At 41.7% G+C, this 21,242-nt stretch overlaps 1 protein-coding gene across 1 annotated transcript; it reads left to right on the top strand.

Annotated features, from left to right (window-relative positions):
* Positions 1-5,034: 5,034 nt before the first annotated feature.
* On the top strand, positions 5,035-8,543 carry LOC109943106 (zinc finger BED domain-containing protein RICESLEEPER 2-like). The gene is made up of 4 exons (XM_020545933.2): positions 5,035-5,364; positions 5,670-7,845; positions 7,927-8,063; positions 8,164-8,543. The coding sequence occupies exons 2-3, from the start codon at positions 5,670-5,672 to the stop codon at positions 8,055-8,057; spliced, it is 2,307 nt and encodes a 768-aa protein (XP_020401522.1). The 5' UTR covers positions 5,035-5,364; the 3' UTR covers positions 8,058-8,063; positions 8,164-8,543.
* The last annotated feature ends 12,699 nt before the right edge of the window (positions 8,544-21,242 follow it).

A 21,242-nucleotide genomic window follows, 5' to 3' on the forward strand; every position in this document is an offset into this window, starting at 1 on the left:
TGGGAGTTCTGTGAAGTGTAAGGCTGATCAACAATAAAGGTTAAAGTTGAGCGTTGTTTTTAATAAGTTGGTCAAGTTTTATTAGGAGTTACTAAATGTAAGTAAATACCAAACCATAATAAAAATAATAGAACAAAATTAATAAATAATCCCATGCAATGCAAATGACAAATTGAATTAAGTTCCATAAATTAATCATGCGAGAGTCCTAAGTTGCTCATGACCTTGAGCTCGGCTAGTATACCAGTTTTACACTCTACAGAGGTTGTACCCTTTAAGCACAAGTCATGTTACCCATCTGCTAAGGGATCGCGACTCCCATACACCTCTACCAAGGAAGCGAGGCAGGGCAACACTATGAAGCCTTTACAAAGTTCCACTAGCTTCCGAAAATCCGCTACAGTTTATGGGAAGAGCACTTGCAAGAATCCCCCGTCTGACCGCCAACGCAGCAAAATCAACCCGAGAACCTCCTTGCATGCAACTCCCCTACTGCCCTTGCCCCTTTTTGGTAAGGTAGTCTTCCACTAGCTTTCCTAATTAGTTAGCCAAGGGGTCCCATTCCTCCCTTGTGGTGGCACGTGTTTCTCAAGTTAAGCTCCATGTTCCTATTAACATTAATGATCTTGACATGAACATAAATAAAATAATAAAATAATTGGAACATGGATATAATGAAATGTTAACCCAAACCATGTAAAGCAATAGCATAACTACCCAAATGATTCAGGGGTAAACAAGGGAAAAATGATAAACAGACTAGGGTAACCTATTGGGTCCCATCAAAATTAAACCTATGCATGAATAAGTGACATTAAAGAACATTATTGGGTAACAAAAGTGGTCGAGGGCACAACTTGCCTTCAAAGAGCTCTTACTCAGCAACTTCTATCTGCTGGGCACCAGGATCCTCGGTCAGAGGCTCTTCTACTCGCCATAATACAAACAAGCACAGTATATAGAGAAAATTAACATCACACCAAACATGTAAACAAAATACATAATAATAATCTACACATTAAAATAAAATCCTAGGAATAGGAATCATTAATTTTGGAGTTATGGATATTAAATTATGAATTTCCAAAGGTTTTATGTGCTTGATATATGATTAAGTGGGAAATTAATTTTCTTGCTGTTTTCATGTCAAAACAAAGACTCTAGGTGATAAACAATGATACTACAAAATTTTAGAAACTAGAATGGATCAATTTGGACTAAAAATGAATTTCCTATGAATTAAATAAGTTCTAGGATTTATTTTTGTATTAAAAATCCATTTCTAAGTTATTTTCTCTTGTTTTATAATACTCTGGACTAGGCCTCAAATTCATAAAAAGCTAGGGGTCTCGGGGTAAACATCCTTAAGCCATAGGGCGCCCCACATATGGACGGCGGGTTGATACTCGATAAACTTAAGGACTCTTACGCAAAACAGATGCGGCTGAAGGTTTTCAGTGAATCTGAGCCGTCCGATCGACGATGGATGGCACAGATTAAATCCGTCGACACCTGAACCGGTACGCACATCTGACCCTCCGATCTATCTCCTACGACACCGATTTAAAATAAGTCGATTCATTCGTGGGCACCGATTTAAAATAAGCCGATATATCTCCTACTCGCAGAGCACCAGACCGAGGACGATTCGTCTACTAATTGGGGATTTACTTGTGGCGGTGCCGTGCGCTTGATTTCACTCGGTCTCCTGCGCGGTGCAACTAACGAAAACAGGGAGGAGAGGAGAGGAACGCGTCTACTTATCGTGCAGCGAGGCCAACGGCGCGACTATCTCGCCCAAGGGGTTACACCCGCGGATGTTGCGGTCAAGGCATCCATCACGCCGGGTGAAGCGGAGGCAGAGACCCAGTCGTGCGAGGGAGAACATGACGGGTGGGCCCCAAGCGCAGTGAGGTGAACGGGGTGTCGTGGGCATGACTCCACGGCTGACGACCAGGCTCCAATCGTCAGGGTGGAGTGTGCGGCGGAGAAGGAGATCCCGCGCATGCGCGCGGGGCTGGCCGGGCAGACCCACCTGGCAATCTCAGCGACGCGCAACACGTTGAAACCTAAAGATGACACGCTGACCCACGTGACAGCGACTCAAGCGAGAACGGCGGGAGTGGACTGTTGGGCTGCGCGGAGGGGTAAGTGGGCCAAAATGGCTTTCTTCGGCCCAAGTCGCCAATGCTCCCCTTTTCTTTTTCTTTTAGATTTTCTTTTCCCTTCTCTTGCAAATTAAAATTAAAATTTGAATTTATTTGTGTAAAGTTAGAACTTAGATCAACTGTACAATTTTCAAATACCAATATGAACCTAATTTAATTAATTCATATATTTATTGTATCCTATATGTATAGTACTTTCTTCTTCTTCTTGTCTTTAATTCTAGAATTTCCTTTAGGATTTAAATTCCACTTTGGACTTTAACATATTTCTTTTTATGTTATTTTTATATTGTCACAAATAATATTCTCACAATAAAAATTCCAGTATGATGCATAATTTAGTGGCATATATTTTATAATTATTTGTTTTTAAATATGGTGTTCACATGTGATGGTACAAAAAAGGTCAAACTCACACATAGATAAAGTGAAATTGTTTCTCCTTTTATATTATCTCTTACAAATTACAATTTGGATATTACAGCAGCTTCGTTCAGAAGTTTGTTGACAGCTTCGTCAACAGCTTCTTCGACAATTCTTATGGTTTCTAGCGCCGCCTTCATGGTTGGATCGGCTTCGGGATCATCGGGCTCGGGTGGCGGTGAAAGTTCAGCTACAATAAAAGTAATAAGTTGTTAATCTGAAGCCAAAAAAAATACTGAAGCTATAAAACAATTAAAATACTTATGCGCCTTGCGCGCTCAGCAGCCTCTTCGGCTCGCTTGGCTTCTTCTTGGGCCTCGTGGGATTCTTTCTCGTTCTTCTTTATAGCTTCGTTGGCTAATTCTCGACCGCATTTCGTCCAAACGTCGGAGTAGAATTTCCCGCCCATCAAAGTAGCCTCAGCCGAAGGATCCTTCATTTTTTCTACAGTGAAGGCGGCCTCCATCTAGGTTGTAGCTTTAACATGTTCACAGCCAGATTTTTCAAAAATTGCTACAACCCCTCTGGCACCGACGAAGGCGCAAAAATCGCCACGGTCGCTAAGTATTCCATTCACTTATTTCTTGTTTCGCTTTAGCCACTTCAAAATCCTCTTTCTTTTCCGCAAGTTTTTTCTTTAAGCTTTCAATCTCGGCTCTATGGGCTTCGGACTGCGCAACAAGATTGGCTTCACTAGCCCTAACTTTGTCTACCAAGGAAAGCAGGAGTTTATCCTTCTCTGTGGCTTCATTTCTCAGTTTAATAACCTCTGACCAAAGGTTACCAAGGGCTATTTGGCAGCTTTCGTCCTCAGCATTCTTCTATGCCCTTAAAGTGTTGCTCAGGATTAAGCCCTACAAAAAAAGGGGGAGGAAGAGCATCAGCACAATACTAATAGATACAAAAATAATCTGTTCACAAGTCAAAACATCTGTACCTTTAGACTATTCTAGGCGAGGCTGTCTGCGAGGTCATCCTTCGACATAGCAGAGAGGCCAACTTCGAGCTTCGGAAATTCTAAGTTTCTTGCCATTTCCCGGCAAACAGATATTTCCTTGTTGTCCGGGAGGCAATACAGAAAGTCATCTTCGTTGGTGCTGTTATACACTAAGGACCCTTTCGGGTACTTCAGTTCCCGGGCATAGTGTTTGGCTTCCGCAATTTCCTCTTCCGACAATTTTTTACCCAAAGCGTGTCGAATAATAAAGTCTAGCTCTTCAGTAGACGCTTCGGGAGTAGGAGATTCATCCTTCTCGGGCGCGTCTTCTTTCTCCAAAACCAGACCGACGTTCGAAGGTCCTTGTCCAATACTCTGTCCAGTTCTAACAGGCTCTGTTTCAATAGGCACTGATTGCCCAGCTTCGACTTCAACACGAGCTGTAGCAGCTTCGGCAGCCTCTTTTGTCGAGGCAGGAGTTGGGGCCCTTGTCGACTCCAAGACAGCGTCCAGTACGCTAGCCATCGTCCTCCTCTTGGGAGTTATTGCAGGAGCTCTGGGCACCTTCGGCAACTCGCTCTGGTGGCCGGCTCAGGATTTTTGGTAATCCTACCGATTCTCCTAGCTTTGGCTCTTCGGCCGCTTTTTCTTTGGCTTCAATAGGATGCTTCGACACTCTGGCCGACTCAGTTTTCTCCTACCCTATTACTTCCGGCACTTCAGCCGATTCCCCCTTGGAGCCGACAATAGTGAGGTACATTGGATCAGTGGTGGAAGATGTCCCCTCACCAAGCTTCGGCACCCTGGCCATTTCAATGTATCTAGGCCGGTGCGTCAAAACCTTAATTTTCTTACCCTTCGGCACAACAGAGATGGCCGAAGTAGCAGCTTTTCTTTTCTTTCTTTGCTTTCACGAGGGATAATTATAGTCTGGGTATACAAAACCAATAACATCGAAAACTCTATTTAACCTTTTCTTGCCTCATCCTCCAAAGGCTAAGGTCATGGCATCATCTTCAGCCCATGTGTAGGCCCCAAGCAACTCGTCGCTAGTTGCCTCAACACAGTTAGCCAGTCATCATTCGGCTCATCAAACTGATCTCTGTATCTGAAGGTATATTTCAGATAAACCAAGCCGCCTTGACTGGACCCGGCAGCATCTTCCTTCGACATCTCCCAGTTAAGACTGGGCATATTACCCGCTACCCGTTACCCGAACCCAAAAAACCCAGACCCGGACCCGAAATACCCGAACCCGCAGTACCCGAAGTCTAATCTGGATAGTAAATGCTATTACCCAAAATTACTTTGGGTATTTCGGGTAGTAGCACCCGGTACCCGAAGTACCCATATTAGTTTGCACAGTGTAGCTGGCTGGCTGCTGGCCTGCTACGCCTGAGGCTGCGACTGCACACCATGGACCGTGGTGGTCTGGACGTCTGTTGGAGTGGAGAAGTGGGCCTTGGACATCACGTGTAACACAAATGCCAATATGCCATGGCCCATGAGCGTGATTGTGTGAAGCGTCCAATGGTCCAAGCCAATTAGCCAAGGCGTGAGCGTGAGTGAGTGACGCTGCAACCTGCAAGACCTAGAAGAAGCCAGCGGCCAGCCGCCACCCGCCACCGCCAGGCACCTTTCTCCAATCTCCAGTATTCCAGTCCCCCTCGTCCTCGGTGGCGCGTGGTGGTGCCTGAGCCAGACGTCGGCCGCTTCTTCACCAATCATCAGGCCCCTGGCCGGTACCTCCATCATCAGATCACCTACTCACCTGTCACCAGCTGCCGGCGACTAGGAGATTGAAGGACGGCAGCCACATCGGAATCGTCGTGCAATGTATGTATTTCCTAGTCCCATGCTCGTATATTTATAGGCAGATTTTAGATATTTCTCCTGAAGAGCTTTGCGTAGCATAGGAACATCCGAGTTTCTAAAGCTTGGGTATCCCCTATTTGGCTGCTGAAAACTGATCAGAGAGGACGATGAACTCAAGCAAGCAATGACTTCTTATTTTATGATAGAACTTAATAATATGAAAAGATTGTAATTTGGCCTGTGTTCTGTATTTTATGATATGTTCTTATTGTATTTATATTAGTGAATGATTAATTGATTATAGTGTTCAATTTTGATTTATGTAGATGCCAGAACCAGAGGATAATATTGAGTCACTAGCTAACGGGGCTCAATTTGAAAGTCAGGAGACAACAATGGTGCAAGTAGAGACTCAGGTACAAGACAAAACTGACGACAATAAAAAAATGGTAATTAATGTGGAAGAGAAGGAGAAAGAGAAAGTCGAGAGGAGGGAGATGGCTTCAAGGTCTGAGATGTGGCAACATTTTATCAAGATCAAGGATGACAAAGGGTCTCTAAGGGCTGGAAGGTGCAAATATTGCCATCGTGAAATCAAGGCTGACACAAGGGGGCATGGAACATCTGCGTTGAAGAAACACTTTGGTACATGCAAACGCAATCCTCATGTTTTCAACAAGGACTCAAAGCAAGGCACCTTGCAAGCATGTCATGGGGAAGCTCCTGCCACTTGGAGGTTTGATCAAGAAGCACTTAGAGATGCCTTTGCTGAGATGGTAATAGAAGATGAGCAACCCTTTTGTTTTGGTGAGAAGCCTGGCTTTAGAAAATTTATGTCCAAAGCTTGTCCTCGTTTCCAAGTTCCATCTAGGAGAACTTGCACAAGGGATATTGTACGTCATTACTTTGAAGAGAAAGCCAAGCTCAAGAAGTTGTTCAAAGATTCTTGTCAGAGAGTGTGCCTGACAACAGATGCTTGGACTTCTCAGGTTCAAGATGGATATATGACTATTACAGCAACTTTCATTGATGAAAACTGGAACTTGCACAAGAAAGTGATAAGTTTTTTCATGGTAAAGGGTCACAAGGGGGAGGATATTGGGAAGAACTTGACAAGATGCTTAGCTGATTGGGGTTTGGATAGAGTAATGACTATAACCGTGGATAACGCAAGTGCGAATGACAGTGGTGTTGATTATTTGAGGAAGCAGTTGCAGAAAACCAACATTGCCAAGGGCAAGTACTTGCATATGAGGTGTGCAGCCCACATTGTGAATCTTATTGTAAGAGATGGATTGCAAGAAGTGGACCAATCTATTAAGCGTGTTAGGGCTGCTGTTAGATATATCAAAAATGGGACTTCAAGATTGGTCAAGTTCAAAGAAATCGCTCAGGAAGAGAATGTGGACAGCAAAGCATTTTTGAAACTTGATGTGCCAACAAGGTGGAATTACACATATTTGATGTTGAAGGCTGCAATTGTTTATGAGAAAGTGTTTTTAAAATTAGTTGAAGATGACACAAATTATGTCATTGATTTGTCTGAAGTAAGAGATGGTCCCGGGCATCCTGATGAAGATGATTGGGATAATGCAAAGAAGATGGCACAATTTCTACAACACTTCTATGACCTTACTGTTCGTATATCTTCTTCTCTCCAAGTCACCAGTAACGGTTTCTTTCATGAGATAGGAGAAATCCGTATGCTGATTCAAGAATGGCTGAGTAGTGAAGATAGTTTGCAAGTTTCAATGGGGAACAGAATGAAAGAGAAATTTGATAAGTATTGGGGACTTTGGCACACCAACAGCAAAGACAATGAGAAAGGACATCAACAAGAGCAAGAAAGGGATAAAGGGCGCAACAAATACAAGGGAAAGGAGAAGGAGAAAGAGAACATCAATTTGTTGATATTTGTGGCTGCCTTACTTGATCCAAGGTACAAGTTATCTTTGTACACAAAGATTAGTGTTGAAGAGATATTTGGTGAGGAATCAGGTAAATTGGTTTGGGAAGCAATTAATACTTCTGTGACAGAGCTTTTTGAAGAATATAAGACCATGTATGCTCCAAATGAAGAAGTTGTTCAAGTGGTTGATGTTGATAAATCTAAGAGAGTATCACGAGGAATGCTTAAAGAAAAAATTGCAAAGAAGATGAAATTAAACAATTGTTCTACTAGCACCAACAAATCTGAACTTGAGAAATATCTCTCTGAAGAAACAGAAGACCCAGAGTCAAAAATAGATATTCTTGCTTGGTGGAAAGTCAATTCAAATAGGTTTCCAGTTTTGGGTCACATGGCTCGTGACGTGCTTGCTATACCCATCACAACAGTAGCGTCGGAGTCAGCTTTTAGCACAGGTGGACGTATTTTGGATGACTTTCGTACCTCTCTTACTCCGTTCATGTTAGAGGCTTTAGTATGCACACAAGATTGGCTTCGAAGACCTACTGTTGACATAAAAGAGAGTACGGAGGAATTGGCAATAATAGAAAAGGGTATCATTTTTCCTTCCTTGATTGCATTTGTGAATCAAAGGAATGTAATATTAAGTATGTAACTATGCTATGCATTTGCAGAGTGGATAGAAGAATATGGTGGCAAAGGAAAAAAGAATGATCAGCCAACTGTGACAGTGGGCATATCCAAGTCACAAACACCAAGCAGTAATGTTCAGACCTCGACTATGGCTCCACAGTCCACACAGTAATTGAAGGTATGTGATGTCAACAAGTGTAATTGAATTTTTTAGCATGTTTTTCAATTATGCTGGTGTTGTTCTGCCCAAATTTGATCCATGAATCTTTATTGGACAGTTTAGAGTATGGCCGACTGAAGGTCTACAACTAGGTTGCTGCCAGTGTTAGCCAGTCAAAGTGCCAATGGAGCCCTGGAGAACAACTTGCGGATCTATGTTTTGTGACTGTTTCGGTCTTGTGGTTTGCATTTGCATGTCGCATGTAATGTGCTTAAGTATCTTCATTCACGTACTGTGTAATGTGCTTAAGTATCTTCATTCACGTACTGTGTAGGTTGCTGCCAGTATTTGCATGTCGCATGTAATGTGTTCACGGTCCTGTTAAGTACTCAAGTTATTATCACCTGAACTTGTAATGTGCTTTGGCGCCTTGGCGGTTTGACCTTTGGACGTCTGGAGTCTGGACTATAAATTCTAGTAGAAAAATTCAGACAACAAGAGACACATTGTGATTTTATATATTTCGGGTAAATTGGGTATACCCGAACCCGAACCCGAACTTGCGGGTACCCGAACTTGCGGGTAGCGTTTTTTCTTGGCTGCTATCGGGTAACAATTTCCATTACCCGAATTTAACAAAACCCGAACTACCCGACCCGAATTAAACGGGTAACCCGAACGCCCAGTCTTACTCCCAGTCACTTACAAGAGGCCATACTCTATAGGCAATGTGTTATTGGACCAAGTCTCTTGTGCCAATAAAAGTGCACACAGTGTTAAAAGTTCTCTGGCATGTTTCTATTTCATTCCCAAGGGCAATGGCTGGCCTTCTGATGCCGAAGCGATACCAAATAGGGCGTTGGATAATCCCCTTTGTATCTTCCTTCTCAACTAAGTTGTTCTTTACATAAAACCATTCTTCCATCCAGGCCCCTGGCCACCTCTTCCAAAACGTTGGAACTGGATAGCTTACATCAGAGCGGGGCACGAAGCCATAACAACCAAAATTATTATTATACTGCTCCTTGCCAGTAGCCTTCGTCTCATAGGACAGCTCGTGCATGTTGCAGAAGCATTTTGCACTAGGCTCTAGTCCCTGGCTCCTTACGGCCCAAATAAAAATCCCCATCCTGATTATGCCTTCGAGGGTAATCTGATGAAGAAAAATCTCAAAGGTCTTTAGCACTTCAACTAGAAATTTACTCAATGGAAACCAAAGCCTGCCTTCATGAAGCTCATGTAAACAACAACTTTGTCTACCTCGGGCACAGGGGCGGTGCTATCCCCTCCAGCTCTCACAATGGACATATCACGAAAATATCTCCCTTTCATATCATCAATCTGACTCTATTTGATGGATGACTTTCCGAAGATAGTTTGACTCGGCCACCAGGGCCGATCTTCAGCATCTTCGTTCCCCTTTCCACATCAAAGCTTTCGCTATTGTAACACCCTAATCTAGCAAATGCAAACAACCCTATTCGAATTATTAAATTTAAGTAGAAAGGAAAAATATTTATTTTTCAAATAAGGAAAACCTGGGTATATATAATCTAAAGAATTTCTTGAATAGATAAAATTTAATCAAGTGTTTGGAGCATTCATGCTGGAGTACAAATTTTGGTTGAATTGATTTGCAAATACAATCTTTGATTTAATCATATGAAGGAAATCTCGTTTTATCAAATGATAAAGAATTATTAATACATTATCGTTGTAATATGTATTTTATTTTGTTAATAACTTTTAAATAATAGTACTTGCAAAAGCTCCATTTTTATTAAACTTTATTTTCCTTTGGTGAAGATCTTTTATTTAAAAAGAGAGTTCTTTCTAAAACAATATTCTTCTACAAAACAAATATTTAATTGTGTTAATATTATTTTGGGAGATTTTTTCTCTGTAGTATATATATATATATTTATATATACATTCTGAATATTTAAAAAAAGAGAAAGTAATGAAACCCTAGAACTACCGCCAAATCGGCCCATTATGGCCCAACCGCGTGCCCACCTTCCTTCCTCCTCCCCTCCTCTCACTTGCAGGCGGGCCCTCCCTGGCCTTCTTCCCCAACCGCGCCGCCGCCTGGGCATCACGCGCGCCCCGCACCCAGGTCGCATCGCCCCGCGCCTGGCCGAACCGGCTACCCGCGCCACCCGCGCGCCTGCCCGCGCCAAGACCCTGGCCCCGTGCCCTGCCTCGCCTCCCCGACGCGCCAGGAGCCTGCGCCGAGCCGAAGCCTCATGCACCGACCGCGCGCACCGCGCCAAGGCGCAACCCCGCCGCCAACCCGACGCCCCACCGTGCGCGTCCCTGCACCCGAGCCGTCGTGCCTAGCCCAGCTGCTCGCTGCCCCGACCCGACGCCTCGAAGCCGACTTGGCCGCGCCCGGTGCCCGACCTGACGCCACCACTGCGCGACACCGAGCGCCGCGACGCCAGGAACCGCCCACGACTGTTTCATTTCTACGTTAATGGAGTTTACTGCGTCCGTTATTCACCGTTGCTACTCGCTTAGCAGTGTGCGATCGCTCGTCATTGTAGCTGTCCGACCCACCTCACCGGAGCCACACCCGTGCACAACCACGACATCACCGGTTCTCTGCCTGCTTTCGCTGCCTGTGCTAAGCCCAGCTCTTGCCGCTTGTGTACAGGCAGTGCCTCGTCGACGTCGCCAAAGCCATCGACTCCCCTTCGCCGCGTCATAGCTCGTCGTCGACATCGTTCTCAGTATCCACGTCGACCGTCGACTGTGCCGGCGTAGTTCGATCCTCAACGCCCCACTGTTTATTCACGCCGCCGAAAGCCGTGCAACCGTCGTCGTTCCTCTTGTCACGTCTGGTCTCATGGAGCAAGTTTGTCGTCGACAACCCCATTGAAGCTCGCCCAGCTCGTCACTCCAAATGATGTCATCATTCTCTATTTCGCGTCGTGACATCGCCCTGTTTCCATGCCCCGTCTTACGCCGAGCTCATTGACGTCATTCAACATCAAGCCTCCTACTTCCTTGCAATCCAAACCGCAACTCCCTGCTCTACGACGAACGTGATATTAAAGAAGGTGAAAATTACAAGCTAAAGTCTAGACATAATTTCATAAAGTTCTTACGATTATTTTATTTTGTGTACTTGAGATACAAATCAACTAGTAATTGTTTTATTAATTTCATAAATCAGTATCTGTAGCTGTTCATATGTTTTTTTGTAATTTTAATCTGAGTTGTGACTGTTATAATTGATCTATGCATAGTTTTATAAATAAGAGAGGAAAGAAATGTTAAATATTTTTAACCAAAAAAGGAGAGATTATTTATTCATAGTGTTGTTTGTACACAAAATGTAATTTCACTAGCTACCCCTGCTAGTCTACCTTTATTTACGTGTAGGTCCCTGTTACAGTTCATTATAGAGAGTATATTAGGTACCCAAATAAAATATAAATGGTCTTGTTAGTTTTATTAATTTTGCGCTAAACATTTTAATGAGTGTATATAACTGTTCACATAGTTTCATAGTTTAATTTGATTTACGATTGTTATAAAAAATATTAAAATGGCCTTTTCAATAGATATCATGTTTTTATAACTTAACAGTGTTTATTATAGATGTGTAAGTATAGCCTTCTTAAATAGAAATTTAAAAGAATAGGTAGACCATTTGTTCCTTATTAAAAATAGAAGATAAATATATGTCCAATTAATAGATTATTTCTTAATTAAAAGATAACAAGGGTCATTGCTTTTATAAACTAAAACGATAGTTTATACATAATTTCTTCCTAATGAATTAGATCATTTGTTCCTACAATAGAATTAAAGATAATTAATAGATCAATTATCTTTAATCATAATTTATTAATCAAACCGATAGTCAATTTGTTCTTAACTAGATTTATGTCATGATTAATGATTCCATAGAATTTAGTCCACATTATATACGAATCACTTAGCTTTTCCGAAAGGATAAAATAAAGTAACAAGAGTTTAAGTTCTTTTATAACTTAAAATGTTACTTATATATTGACTTCGAATATAATAATATAGGCCATGTACTTTCTAATAAAAATAAAATATAGTTGTTTGTTCATTGTCTTTTATATAAAAGTTCATTTAAGGCATATATCATAACTTTTCATAAAATAGGTGTTTAATAATAATGATCTTTTCACATAAAACCTATTTAGACTTATATCTTAATTTGTCATAAGTGATTGGTTAACAATATTTATAATATGTTCCATAATGCTTCTAAAATTAATAACGTGATTAGTAGCCCATTAACCTTAGATATGTAACATATATCTTTTCTAAAAGGTTTAATATTGTTATAACGTGTTTTAACATCCTATAAACCCTTAATCTTAGACATATCACATATGACGTTTTATAAAAGATTAAATTGGTGAACCTAATATTTGTATATTTTAATTAATATACTTTTAAGCTCATGTCTTGTTTTATAAAGTATAGATCACATATTTTTGAAAAGAATACCTTTTTTATAACCCTTGCGTGTAATGTTTTTGAAAAACGAATGCTCTTTTCGTTACGCTTTCTTTTCACTTTGCGTATGGTGAATGTTGTATGTTATTGAGTGGTGTTTGTTTCTTCTTGTTTGTTTATGTGATATTCAGTGGTTGATCTAGTAGTTAAGAATCAAGATCTATTTCTATCTGTGGAAGAACCTCAAGTTTTCAATAAGCAAGGCAAGTGGACTTCTCCCTCTGCATACTCTGTTTGATCCCAAACAATAGATTTAATAAAGTTTATTCTTGGATATATAAATGCATAATTTGATGAGTTACCTATTCAGACACACCTAACCTTTCCAACCTTATTCCTTGTTAACCTGGGTTTTGATCTAATCAAGTAGCTATGCTATTGCTACAACTTTAACTTTATGATGTTACTCCTACTGATGATATCAATGTTCCAAATGGTAAGTTACATTATTGTTGTTAATCCGATGATTAAGCAAGATCATACTGTGATAATTAGAACATGGAGTGACCACCCAGGAAAACAGTGCAACCGCGAGTGCTATCATGACTCTGGCTTTGGTAATTAGCTTTATATGCTTAGTACCTAGCAACCTTACCTAAAATATGGGCAAGAGGGGGAGCGGCAGTGGTGGCAGCTCACATTAACATGGGGAGTATTCTTGGCTAAGGTACCTCACCCAGAGGGTCACCACACCGACTTAGAAACCTTAGCGGGTTGCTTAGTATTAAGAGTATTCTATGAAAGCCTCATAGTGGATCCCTAGCCACTCACCTCGGAAGTGTTTATGGGTTTTGGCCGACCCAGGCTAGAGGGGATATACGGCTTGTGGGTAAAGTTGTACCACCTCTACAGAGTGTAATACTGATATATGAGCCGTGCTCACGGTTATGAGCAGCCTGGATCCTCACATGATAATTGAACTTGAAGATGAAAATAAATCATGGTCCTTTATGGTTCAAGTGCTTCTAAGCTTATGCTGGTGATTATTCATGTTGATGATATATATATGCTGAAGATTATCGCTTATGCTTAAATGGGTTTGGTATATACTTATACCTAATAATCAGGTGTTGATAATAAAATGTTGACCAACTAAAATGCCAATCGCATTAAACTTTAGCCTTACCTTGTTACCTTGCATTTTCCCCCACTTGCTGAGCCCCGACCATAAGTGAGCTCACCCTTGCTTAATTTTGATCAGAAGTTTGCAGATGAAGATTATGATGGTGAACTTGATGGATGCTAGTCTAGTGATACCCCCGGTCATCTTCCTTTGGAAGGATGTCCATGTTTCGCTGTACTTTGATGAATAAAGGTTAAGACATTACGTCTACTCGAAGTGTAATATGTTAATATAATCTTTATTTACGCTTTTATGCATTGTTCTTTTGATATATTACACTTGTGACGTCAACATATGTGTGGAAATAGATCCTAGCACACATATGCTATGCATCCAGCTCTGCCCCTTAGAACTGGGTGTGACAGCTATCACCAGAATCTTCAGACAACCCAGCTAACATTTCATTAGTAATCTTCTCTGTGTTTGTCTTTTCCATAGCCTTGTAAAACCCAGCTAGAGCAGGGTCAACAACCTTCTCTTTAGCCATCTAGTAGGCACTTGTGCAAATGCCGAAGCTCACAAATCAATCAAAATATAACAGAGCAGGAAAATCCAAGCTTGAGAAAATAGCGCAAGCAATTGAGATGGCACATCAAATGCTATCAATGCGAGTTCCTATTTATATGCCCAGCGCATTGCAACTTGGTGGGCCCTACATGTCATTGACTTTCGCTATTCTAGCGAAGGGAAGGTGTTTATTCGGACCTTCAGCTAAAGGCCTTCATTCACGTCGCAGTCTGAATTTGTCAAATACAAAAACAAATTAATACTATGAGGGGCTACTGTTGGGGGCCTTCTTCCAAAGGTCCTCAAAAACTTAACTAACATGTTTTTCAGTATAACAGACTGTTACAGGAGGCTTCGACTTTGAGATGAAGGTATGCGTGATATGAAGATGCGATCTGAAGCAAGGATGAGCGAGCGTCGAAGCTATGGCTAAAGAACCTTCGGCTTAGCATGATAATGATGGTGAAAGATGAAACCGACCTAAAGGAGAAAAGACTACTTAGTTCTTGATAGTTTGCCTTATGGCTAACAGTAAATGTCAGGGACATGAATGTAATTCTGCCCGGGCTGCGTCCCGCGCCTATAAATAGATGAACAGTAATGTCGTACTATTCACGCTGCATTGTAAATGCTCCCACGTCTCTCACACTCTCACCTTCTGTCGAGCCGAAGGTATCAATGAAATATAAAGATTATGAGCATTTATTCATGTTTATAAAATGAAATGAGAATGTAAATAATCTATCTCTACATTGCCATATTTATATTCTTATGTGTTATATGTTTCCTCGTTTATGTTCATTTATCAAGATGATGAAGGTACGCCCTTCATGACCTTCGTCCGAGGATCATTATGTCTCAAGGGAGATAATGTCTCAAAGGACGAAGGTCCTTATCCATTAACAATTGTGTTGCTTTGTTCTTGGTGTATAACATTCGAGAACAAGGACCAATAGTGTTATAGTTTACAAAGGAAATACTGGTTAAAATGAAAATCTTTCTTCTGCCTATTGTTTTCAACTTAAGCTTTAGTTTCTAGATATGAATCTAAGTTTTGAAATACACAACTTTTAACATTATTATTTACTTAATTTATGAAAATGTACTTTATAGAGAAAGGAATCTATCATTCAAAGCCATTTTTACTCAATCATTTGAAGAAACGTTTATAAATTCAAAAATAGAATTTTGGGTGTTACAAATCTCCAGCAAGGATCTATGTTCATGTCGTTCTTACGCAAAAATCAAAGTATTATTTTTCCCTTTCAATATGCACTCGTTAGATTGCATATAGATTTCTTCTTCACTTGGGAATTTCATTTTCGATTATTGATGTCGACTAAAATTGATATTCCGAAGTTTGATGGCAAAATCAGTTTGCTATTTGACAGATTCAGATGGAGGCTATTCTTACTCAGTTATGTGTGGGAAAGGCGTTGCAACTGTGATCTACTGATATGAATGAGGATAAATGGGAAGATCTTGATGAAAAAGCTTTGTCCGCCTTAAAACTCAGTTTATCTCCTATTGTTTTGCGTGAAGTAATGAATGCAAAATGCAACTGTGACCTACTGATATGGCTGATGATAAATGGGAAGATCTTGATAAAAAATCTTTGTCCGCCTTACAACTCAGTTTATCTCCTGATGTTCTGCGTGAAGTAATGAATGCAGAATGTAGAAGAAATTGGAGGAGCTATATATGACCAAGAGTCTTGCTAATAAGCTCTATCTCAAAGAGCGTCTTTATACTATTCATATGGCGGAAGGTACATCTATTTAATCACATCTCAATGAATTTAATTCTATTTATGTCGACTTTGAGAGTTTGGATGTGAATATAGATGATGATGAAGATAAGGCAATTTTGTTGGTAGTCTCGTTTCCCCCTCCTTTAGCATTTTGAAGAAATTATGCTTTATGGAAATCATATTTCATTGACATTTGAGAATGTTAAGTAAAATTTATTATCCAAGGTAAAATTTGATGTTGATTCTCGTTCTGAGTCTAAGGGTGAAGGTTTAATTGTTCGAGGTAGAACTCAACAAGCGGGCAGTTCTAATAAACCAAAATCAAGGTCTAAGTCAAGGGATCGTAAATCCAACACTTTTTGTCGTTATTGCAAAGCTGATAATCATGTGATCTTCCAGTGTCCTAAGTTCAAAAATAAGGAAGAAAGGCAAAAGAAAAATCTAATAAATCATCTGTTGAGGCTAGTATTGTTGAAAATGGTGATGATGGAGTAGCTCTTATGATCACTTATAATGATGATAAGTGTATGGTTTGGGTTCTTGATTCAGCTTGCTCTTTTCACATTTGCTCACATCTAGAGTGGTTTTCTGATTATTCTCATGTTCATAATGGTGATGTTATTATTGGCGATGAATCTCCACTTAAAATTTCTAGAATTGGTTCTATTCAGATTAAAGTTCATGATGGCACATTTAAGACCCTTACTAATGTTTGCTATGTTCCTAAGATGAAGAGGAAATTTATTTGTTTGGGCACCTTAGAAGCAATGGGATTCAAATTTTCTACTGATAATGGTGTTCTTAAGGTTTCTGAAGGCAACCGTGTTGTGTTAAAGGCTGAACGTATAAATAATCTCTATTATTTGCAAGGTTCCACAGTTATAGGTACTGTAGTTGTTTCTATTGCATCCAACACTTCAAATACCAAGTTTTGGCATATGCGCTTGGAACATATGAGTGAAAAAGGCATGCATCTCTTGCACAAGAGAGGTTATTTAAATGATATTGGCAAATTGAAATTTTGTGAACATTATGTATTTGGCAAACAAAAGAGAGTCAGTTTCTCTTTATTTACTCGCTACACCAAAGGTATTCTTGATTATATTCATTCTGATCTTTGGGGCCGGGCTCCTCATTCTTATATTGGAGGTTGTGATTACATGATCACTTTTATTGATGATTTCTCTAACAAAGTCTAGGTTTATTTCTGAAGGATAAAAATGGTGCTCTTACTGCATTCAAGCAATGGAAAGCTTTAATGGAAAATCAGACTGGTAGAAAAATCAAGAAATTGAGAACCGACAATGGATTGGAATTTTGCAATGGTGAGTTTGATTCTCTTTGTGCTGATCATGCTGTTGCAAGACACAAAACTATTACATGTACTCGCTAACAGAATGTTGTTGCTAAAAGGATGAATCGTACTTTTCTGAAGCGTGTTCGTTGTATGCTTTTAATGCTAGTTTGTGGGATAAGCATGGTTTATGGGTGGAAGCTGCTTTTGTCGCCTACTATGTGATTAATCTCTCTCCCAATTCAGCTATTGATTTTAAGATTCCAGAAGAGGTATCGACAGGTAAACCAGTTGATTATTCTAATCTTAGAATCTTTGGTTGTCCTGCTTATGCTCATGTTAACAATGGGAAGCTAGTGCCTAGAGCTTAAAATGCACTTTTGTTGGCTCTAGTTCTGATGTCAAAGGATATCGTTTATTGTGTGCTGATTCTGAAAGGGTGATTGTCAGTCGTGATGTTACTTTTGATGAAAGTACATTTTCTTCCTCTGGAGGTGTTTCTGATAGTGGTTCCTGGTCCACATCTATGCCTGAAACTACTGATGAGAATCTTGAGGTAGATGTACCTGTTAATATTGATTCTGTTACTCATACTACACAGTCAGTTTGAGCTTCTGTACCTCCTATTAGCAACAATCACTCTATTGCTCAAGATTCAAAGCTCGTTTGGTTGTGAAAGGTTTTGAACAAATGGAAGGTATTGATTTCAATGAGGTGTTCTCTCCTGTTGTTAATCACACTTCTATTCGAGTTATGCTTGCTATTGTTGCTTTGTTTGGTTTGGAGTTAGAGCAACTTGATGTTAAAACTGCATTTATTCATGGATATTTAGATGAGAAGATTTATATGACACAACCTCAAGGTTTTTCTGCTCCTGTTCAAGAGCATGTAGTTTGTCATTTGCAGAAATCTCTTTATGGTTTGAAACAAGCTCCTAGGTAGTGGTACAATAGGTTTGACTCGTTTATGCTTGCACATGGTTATTCTCGAAGCAACTATGGTCATTGTATTTATTTGAAGCAGTTCCCTAATGGATCTTTTGTGTATCTACTTCTTTATGTTGATGATATGTTGATTGCTTCTCATGACAAGTCATTGATTGATGAATTGAAGGCTCAACTTAGTCATGAATTTGATATGAAAGATATTGAACCAGCAAAGAAAATTCTTGGGATGGAAATTCAGTGTGATTGTCGTGCTCGTACTCTTTTTTATCTCAGAAAAGTTATATTGAGAAATTTCTTGAAAAATATAATCTTAGTAATTGCAAATATGTTGCTACACCATCAGCAATGTCCTGTTACTAAAGTGAGAAAGAACACATGTCTCACATACCGTATTCTAATGTGTAACACCCTGAATATGGGGGTATAAAATTTCTTTCTAAATATCTACCAAATTCAGGTGTTACCCTTTACCTCTCTCTAGTCTCTCTCTCTCTCTCTTTTTCTTTTGAGTAGATGTAGCTTAATTAGTGAGGGAATAATTATTTATTTTTGTCAAAACTTATGTGAGTCATGAATTGTTGCATTATGCTGAGCCCAAAATACTCTTTGAATTGATGCACATGTTTGATTTGGTTTTAATTTGAAACTTGGTTTAAATTTGAATTGAAAACCATAGAGAAAATAAAATATAAAAGACACTAGAAATTTAGATTAATAGAAAAAGGAAAATAGCCCAGCCGTCCCCTTTCCCTGGCCTTTCGTCCCACCTAGCCCGCGAGCGTGCCCGCCTCTTTCCTTTACCCCTCGCTCTCTCTGTCAGCTAGGCCCGCCTTGTCGGCACATCCGCGCCCGCGTGCGCCTCATCGCTCTCGCTGTCGAGTGGGACCCACTTGTCATTTCTCCCCCCAACCGTCCGGCCATCTTGCGGAGCTCCGCGCTTGCGCACGTCCCAGGGAAGCCAGCCTCACTCCTCCCCCCCCCACGTCCCTAGTCCGAGGCGCCTCACCCCCTTTTTTCTCCCCCTCCGCGCACCTTCTAGCCTCACTCAATCCCACCCCACTCGCTCTCTCGCCCTGTCGCGCCCGTGCCCGAGCTTCACCAAGCCAAGACGAGCTTCGTCGTGCCGCGTCATGCCTGAGCTCCACCGCATCCACGCCAGTGACCGTTTCCGCCTCGTCCGGTGTCGTCGTTGCGTCTGCGCCTGGAACCTACCGACGCCCCGAACTCCACCTCGCCTGAGCTCCGCTCGATGTGTGGATCACCGGCGCGCCTTCTTTTCCCCAATCCATGTTTCGCTCTCAGTTATTGCGCAATTCGCCGATGAGGGTCGATGGCGGTGCTTCGTCTTCGTGCCGTGGTCTCCAGCCAACCACCAACGTCCACGTGCGCCTCTCTCCTTGCACCACCGTTGATCGCGGCTAACGGCCGGTGCTTTGTTTTGCACCAGGGATGTCGCGAACCCCGACATCCGGGGCCCACTGGCAGTCTCCTGCGCCGTCTTCTCCCCTATTCCCCCCCACCTCTATGCCACTGACTGGAGGGCCCCGTCCATCAACGTGTGTTCACGGGTTCGCGCCTGCACGTGCCTTCGTCGCTGACTAGCGGGCCCGACCTCTCCGTGACCCCACCTGTTAGGCCCCCGCCGTTTTCCCCCTCCCAATTGTCTGAGTCGCCGACCCTTGGGCCCTGTCCGCTAGAGAGCGCCCGTGCTCGCGTCCCGCAAAGGGGATGCCTGGGCCGCTGACGCGTGGGGTCCGCCGATTAGCCCTCTCGTCCGATCCCGCGCGCCTAATCTCGGGCGTCCGTTCCCGATCGGATGGCCGAGAAACCCGGATACCCTTTCGCTGTGGTTGATTTGCTTAAGAGCCCCCTCGGTTTTCTTCGAATGGAACCCACAGTCCTTAGATCTCTCAGCCATGCCCCTGAGTTATTGCAGAAAGGACCCTGTGCTCATATCTAATTTCAGATTTAGTCCTAATTTTGTATTTTAAACTTCAAAACTTGTTTATTTCATATCTTTTGCATATGAACTCAAAATTTAGTGATTCAAATTGCAAAATGTTCATTTGATTATTCTCTGTCCAAATAAATTATGATCATTCACTGTTTGTATATTCTAATTTTATGCCTAGGCTATAGGTTAGTTTATGTAACAATTTATCCGTGTAATAAGATAAATAAAAAGGAAACCCTAGTGGTAAATAGATGTTTAATATTGTGAAGATAATAATATGTGATGTATGGACTTATCCCTAGTTTAACTTTGATGTCTCATTAAAATAAGTGGAATTAGATTACGTAATCATGGAGATAGACAACACTTAAAGAATAACCAACTACTAGATGGGATTAGTTCACCCTATACCCTAAACTCCCTTTTGAGTTTATACTTTTCCTTTTGAGATGTGATCCATTGTTTGTACATGATTGGTGTGCTGTTCATTTGTCATTTACCAAATGAGACTGCGGACGAGGTGGCTAAGATAGCCTCGGGGCGGACAACGGTTCCCCCGGACGTCTTCTCCCGAGACCTACATCAACCCTCAGTCAAGACCGACGACACGCCCGAGCCCGAGAAGGTCACGGCCCAGCCCGAGGCGCCCTCGGCTCAGCCCGAGGCACCCTCGGCTACCGAGGATGAGGCTCTGCACGTCGAGGAAGAGCGGAATGGGATCCCGAACTCCATCATCACCGACAACGGCACCCAGTTCACCGGCAGAAAGTTCCTGGACTTCTGCGAGGATCACCACATTCGGGTTGACTGGGCCGCCGTGGCTCACCCCATGACGAATGGGCAGGTAGAATGTGCCAACGGCATGATTCTGCAAGGACTCAAGCCGAGGATCCACAACGACCTCAACAAGTTCGGCAGGCGATGGATGAAGGAACTCCCCTCGATGGTCTGGAGTCTGAGGACAACGCCGAGCCGAGCCACGGGCTTCACACCGTTTTTTCTAGTCTATGGGGTCGAGGCCATCTTGCCCACAGACTTAGAATACGGTTCCCCGAGGACGCGGGCGTACAACGATCAAAGCAATCAGACCAATCGAGAAGGCTCACTGGACCAGCTGGA

Source organism: Zea mays, chromosome 10 (genome assembly GCF_902167145.1).
Source record: "Zea mays cultivar B73 chromosome 10, Zm-B73-REFERENCE-NAM-5.0, whole genome shotgun sequence".
Classification (NCBI taxonomy): Eukaryota; Viridiplantae; Streptophyta; class Magnoliopsida; order Poales; family Poaceae; genus Zea; species Zea mays.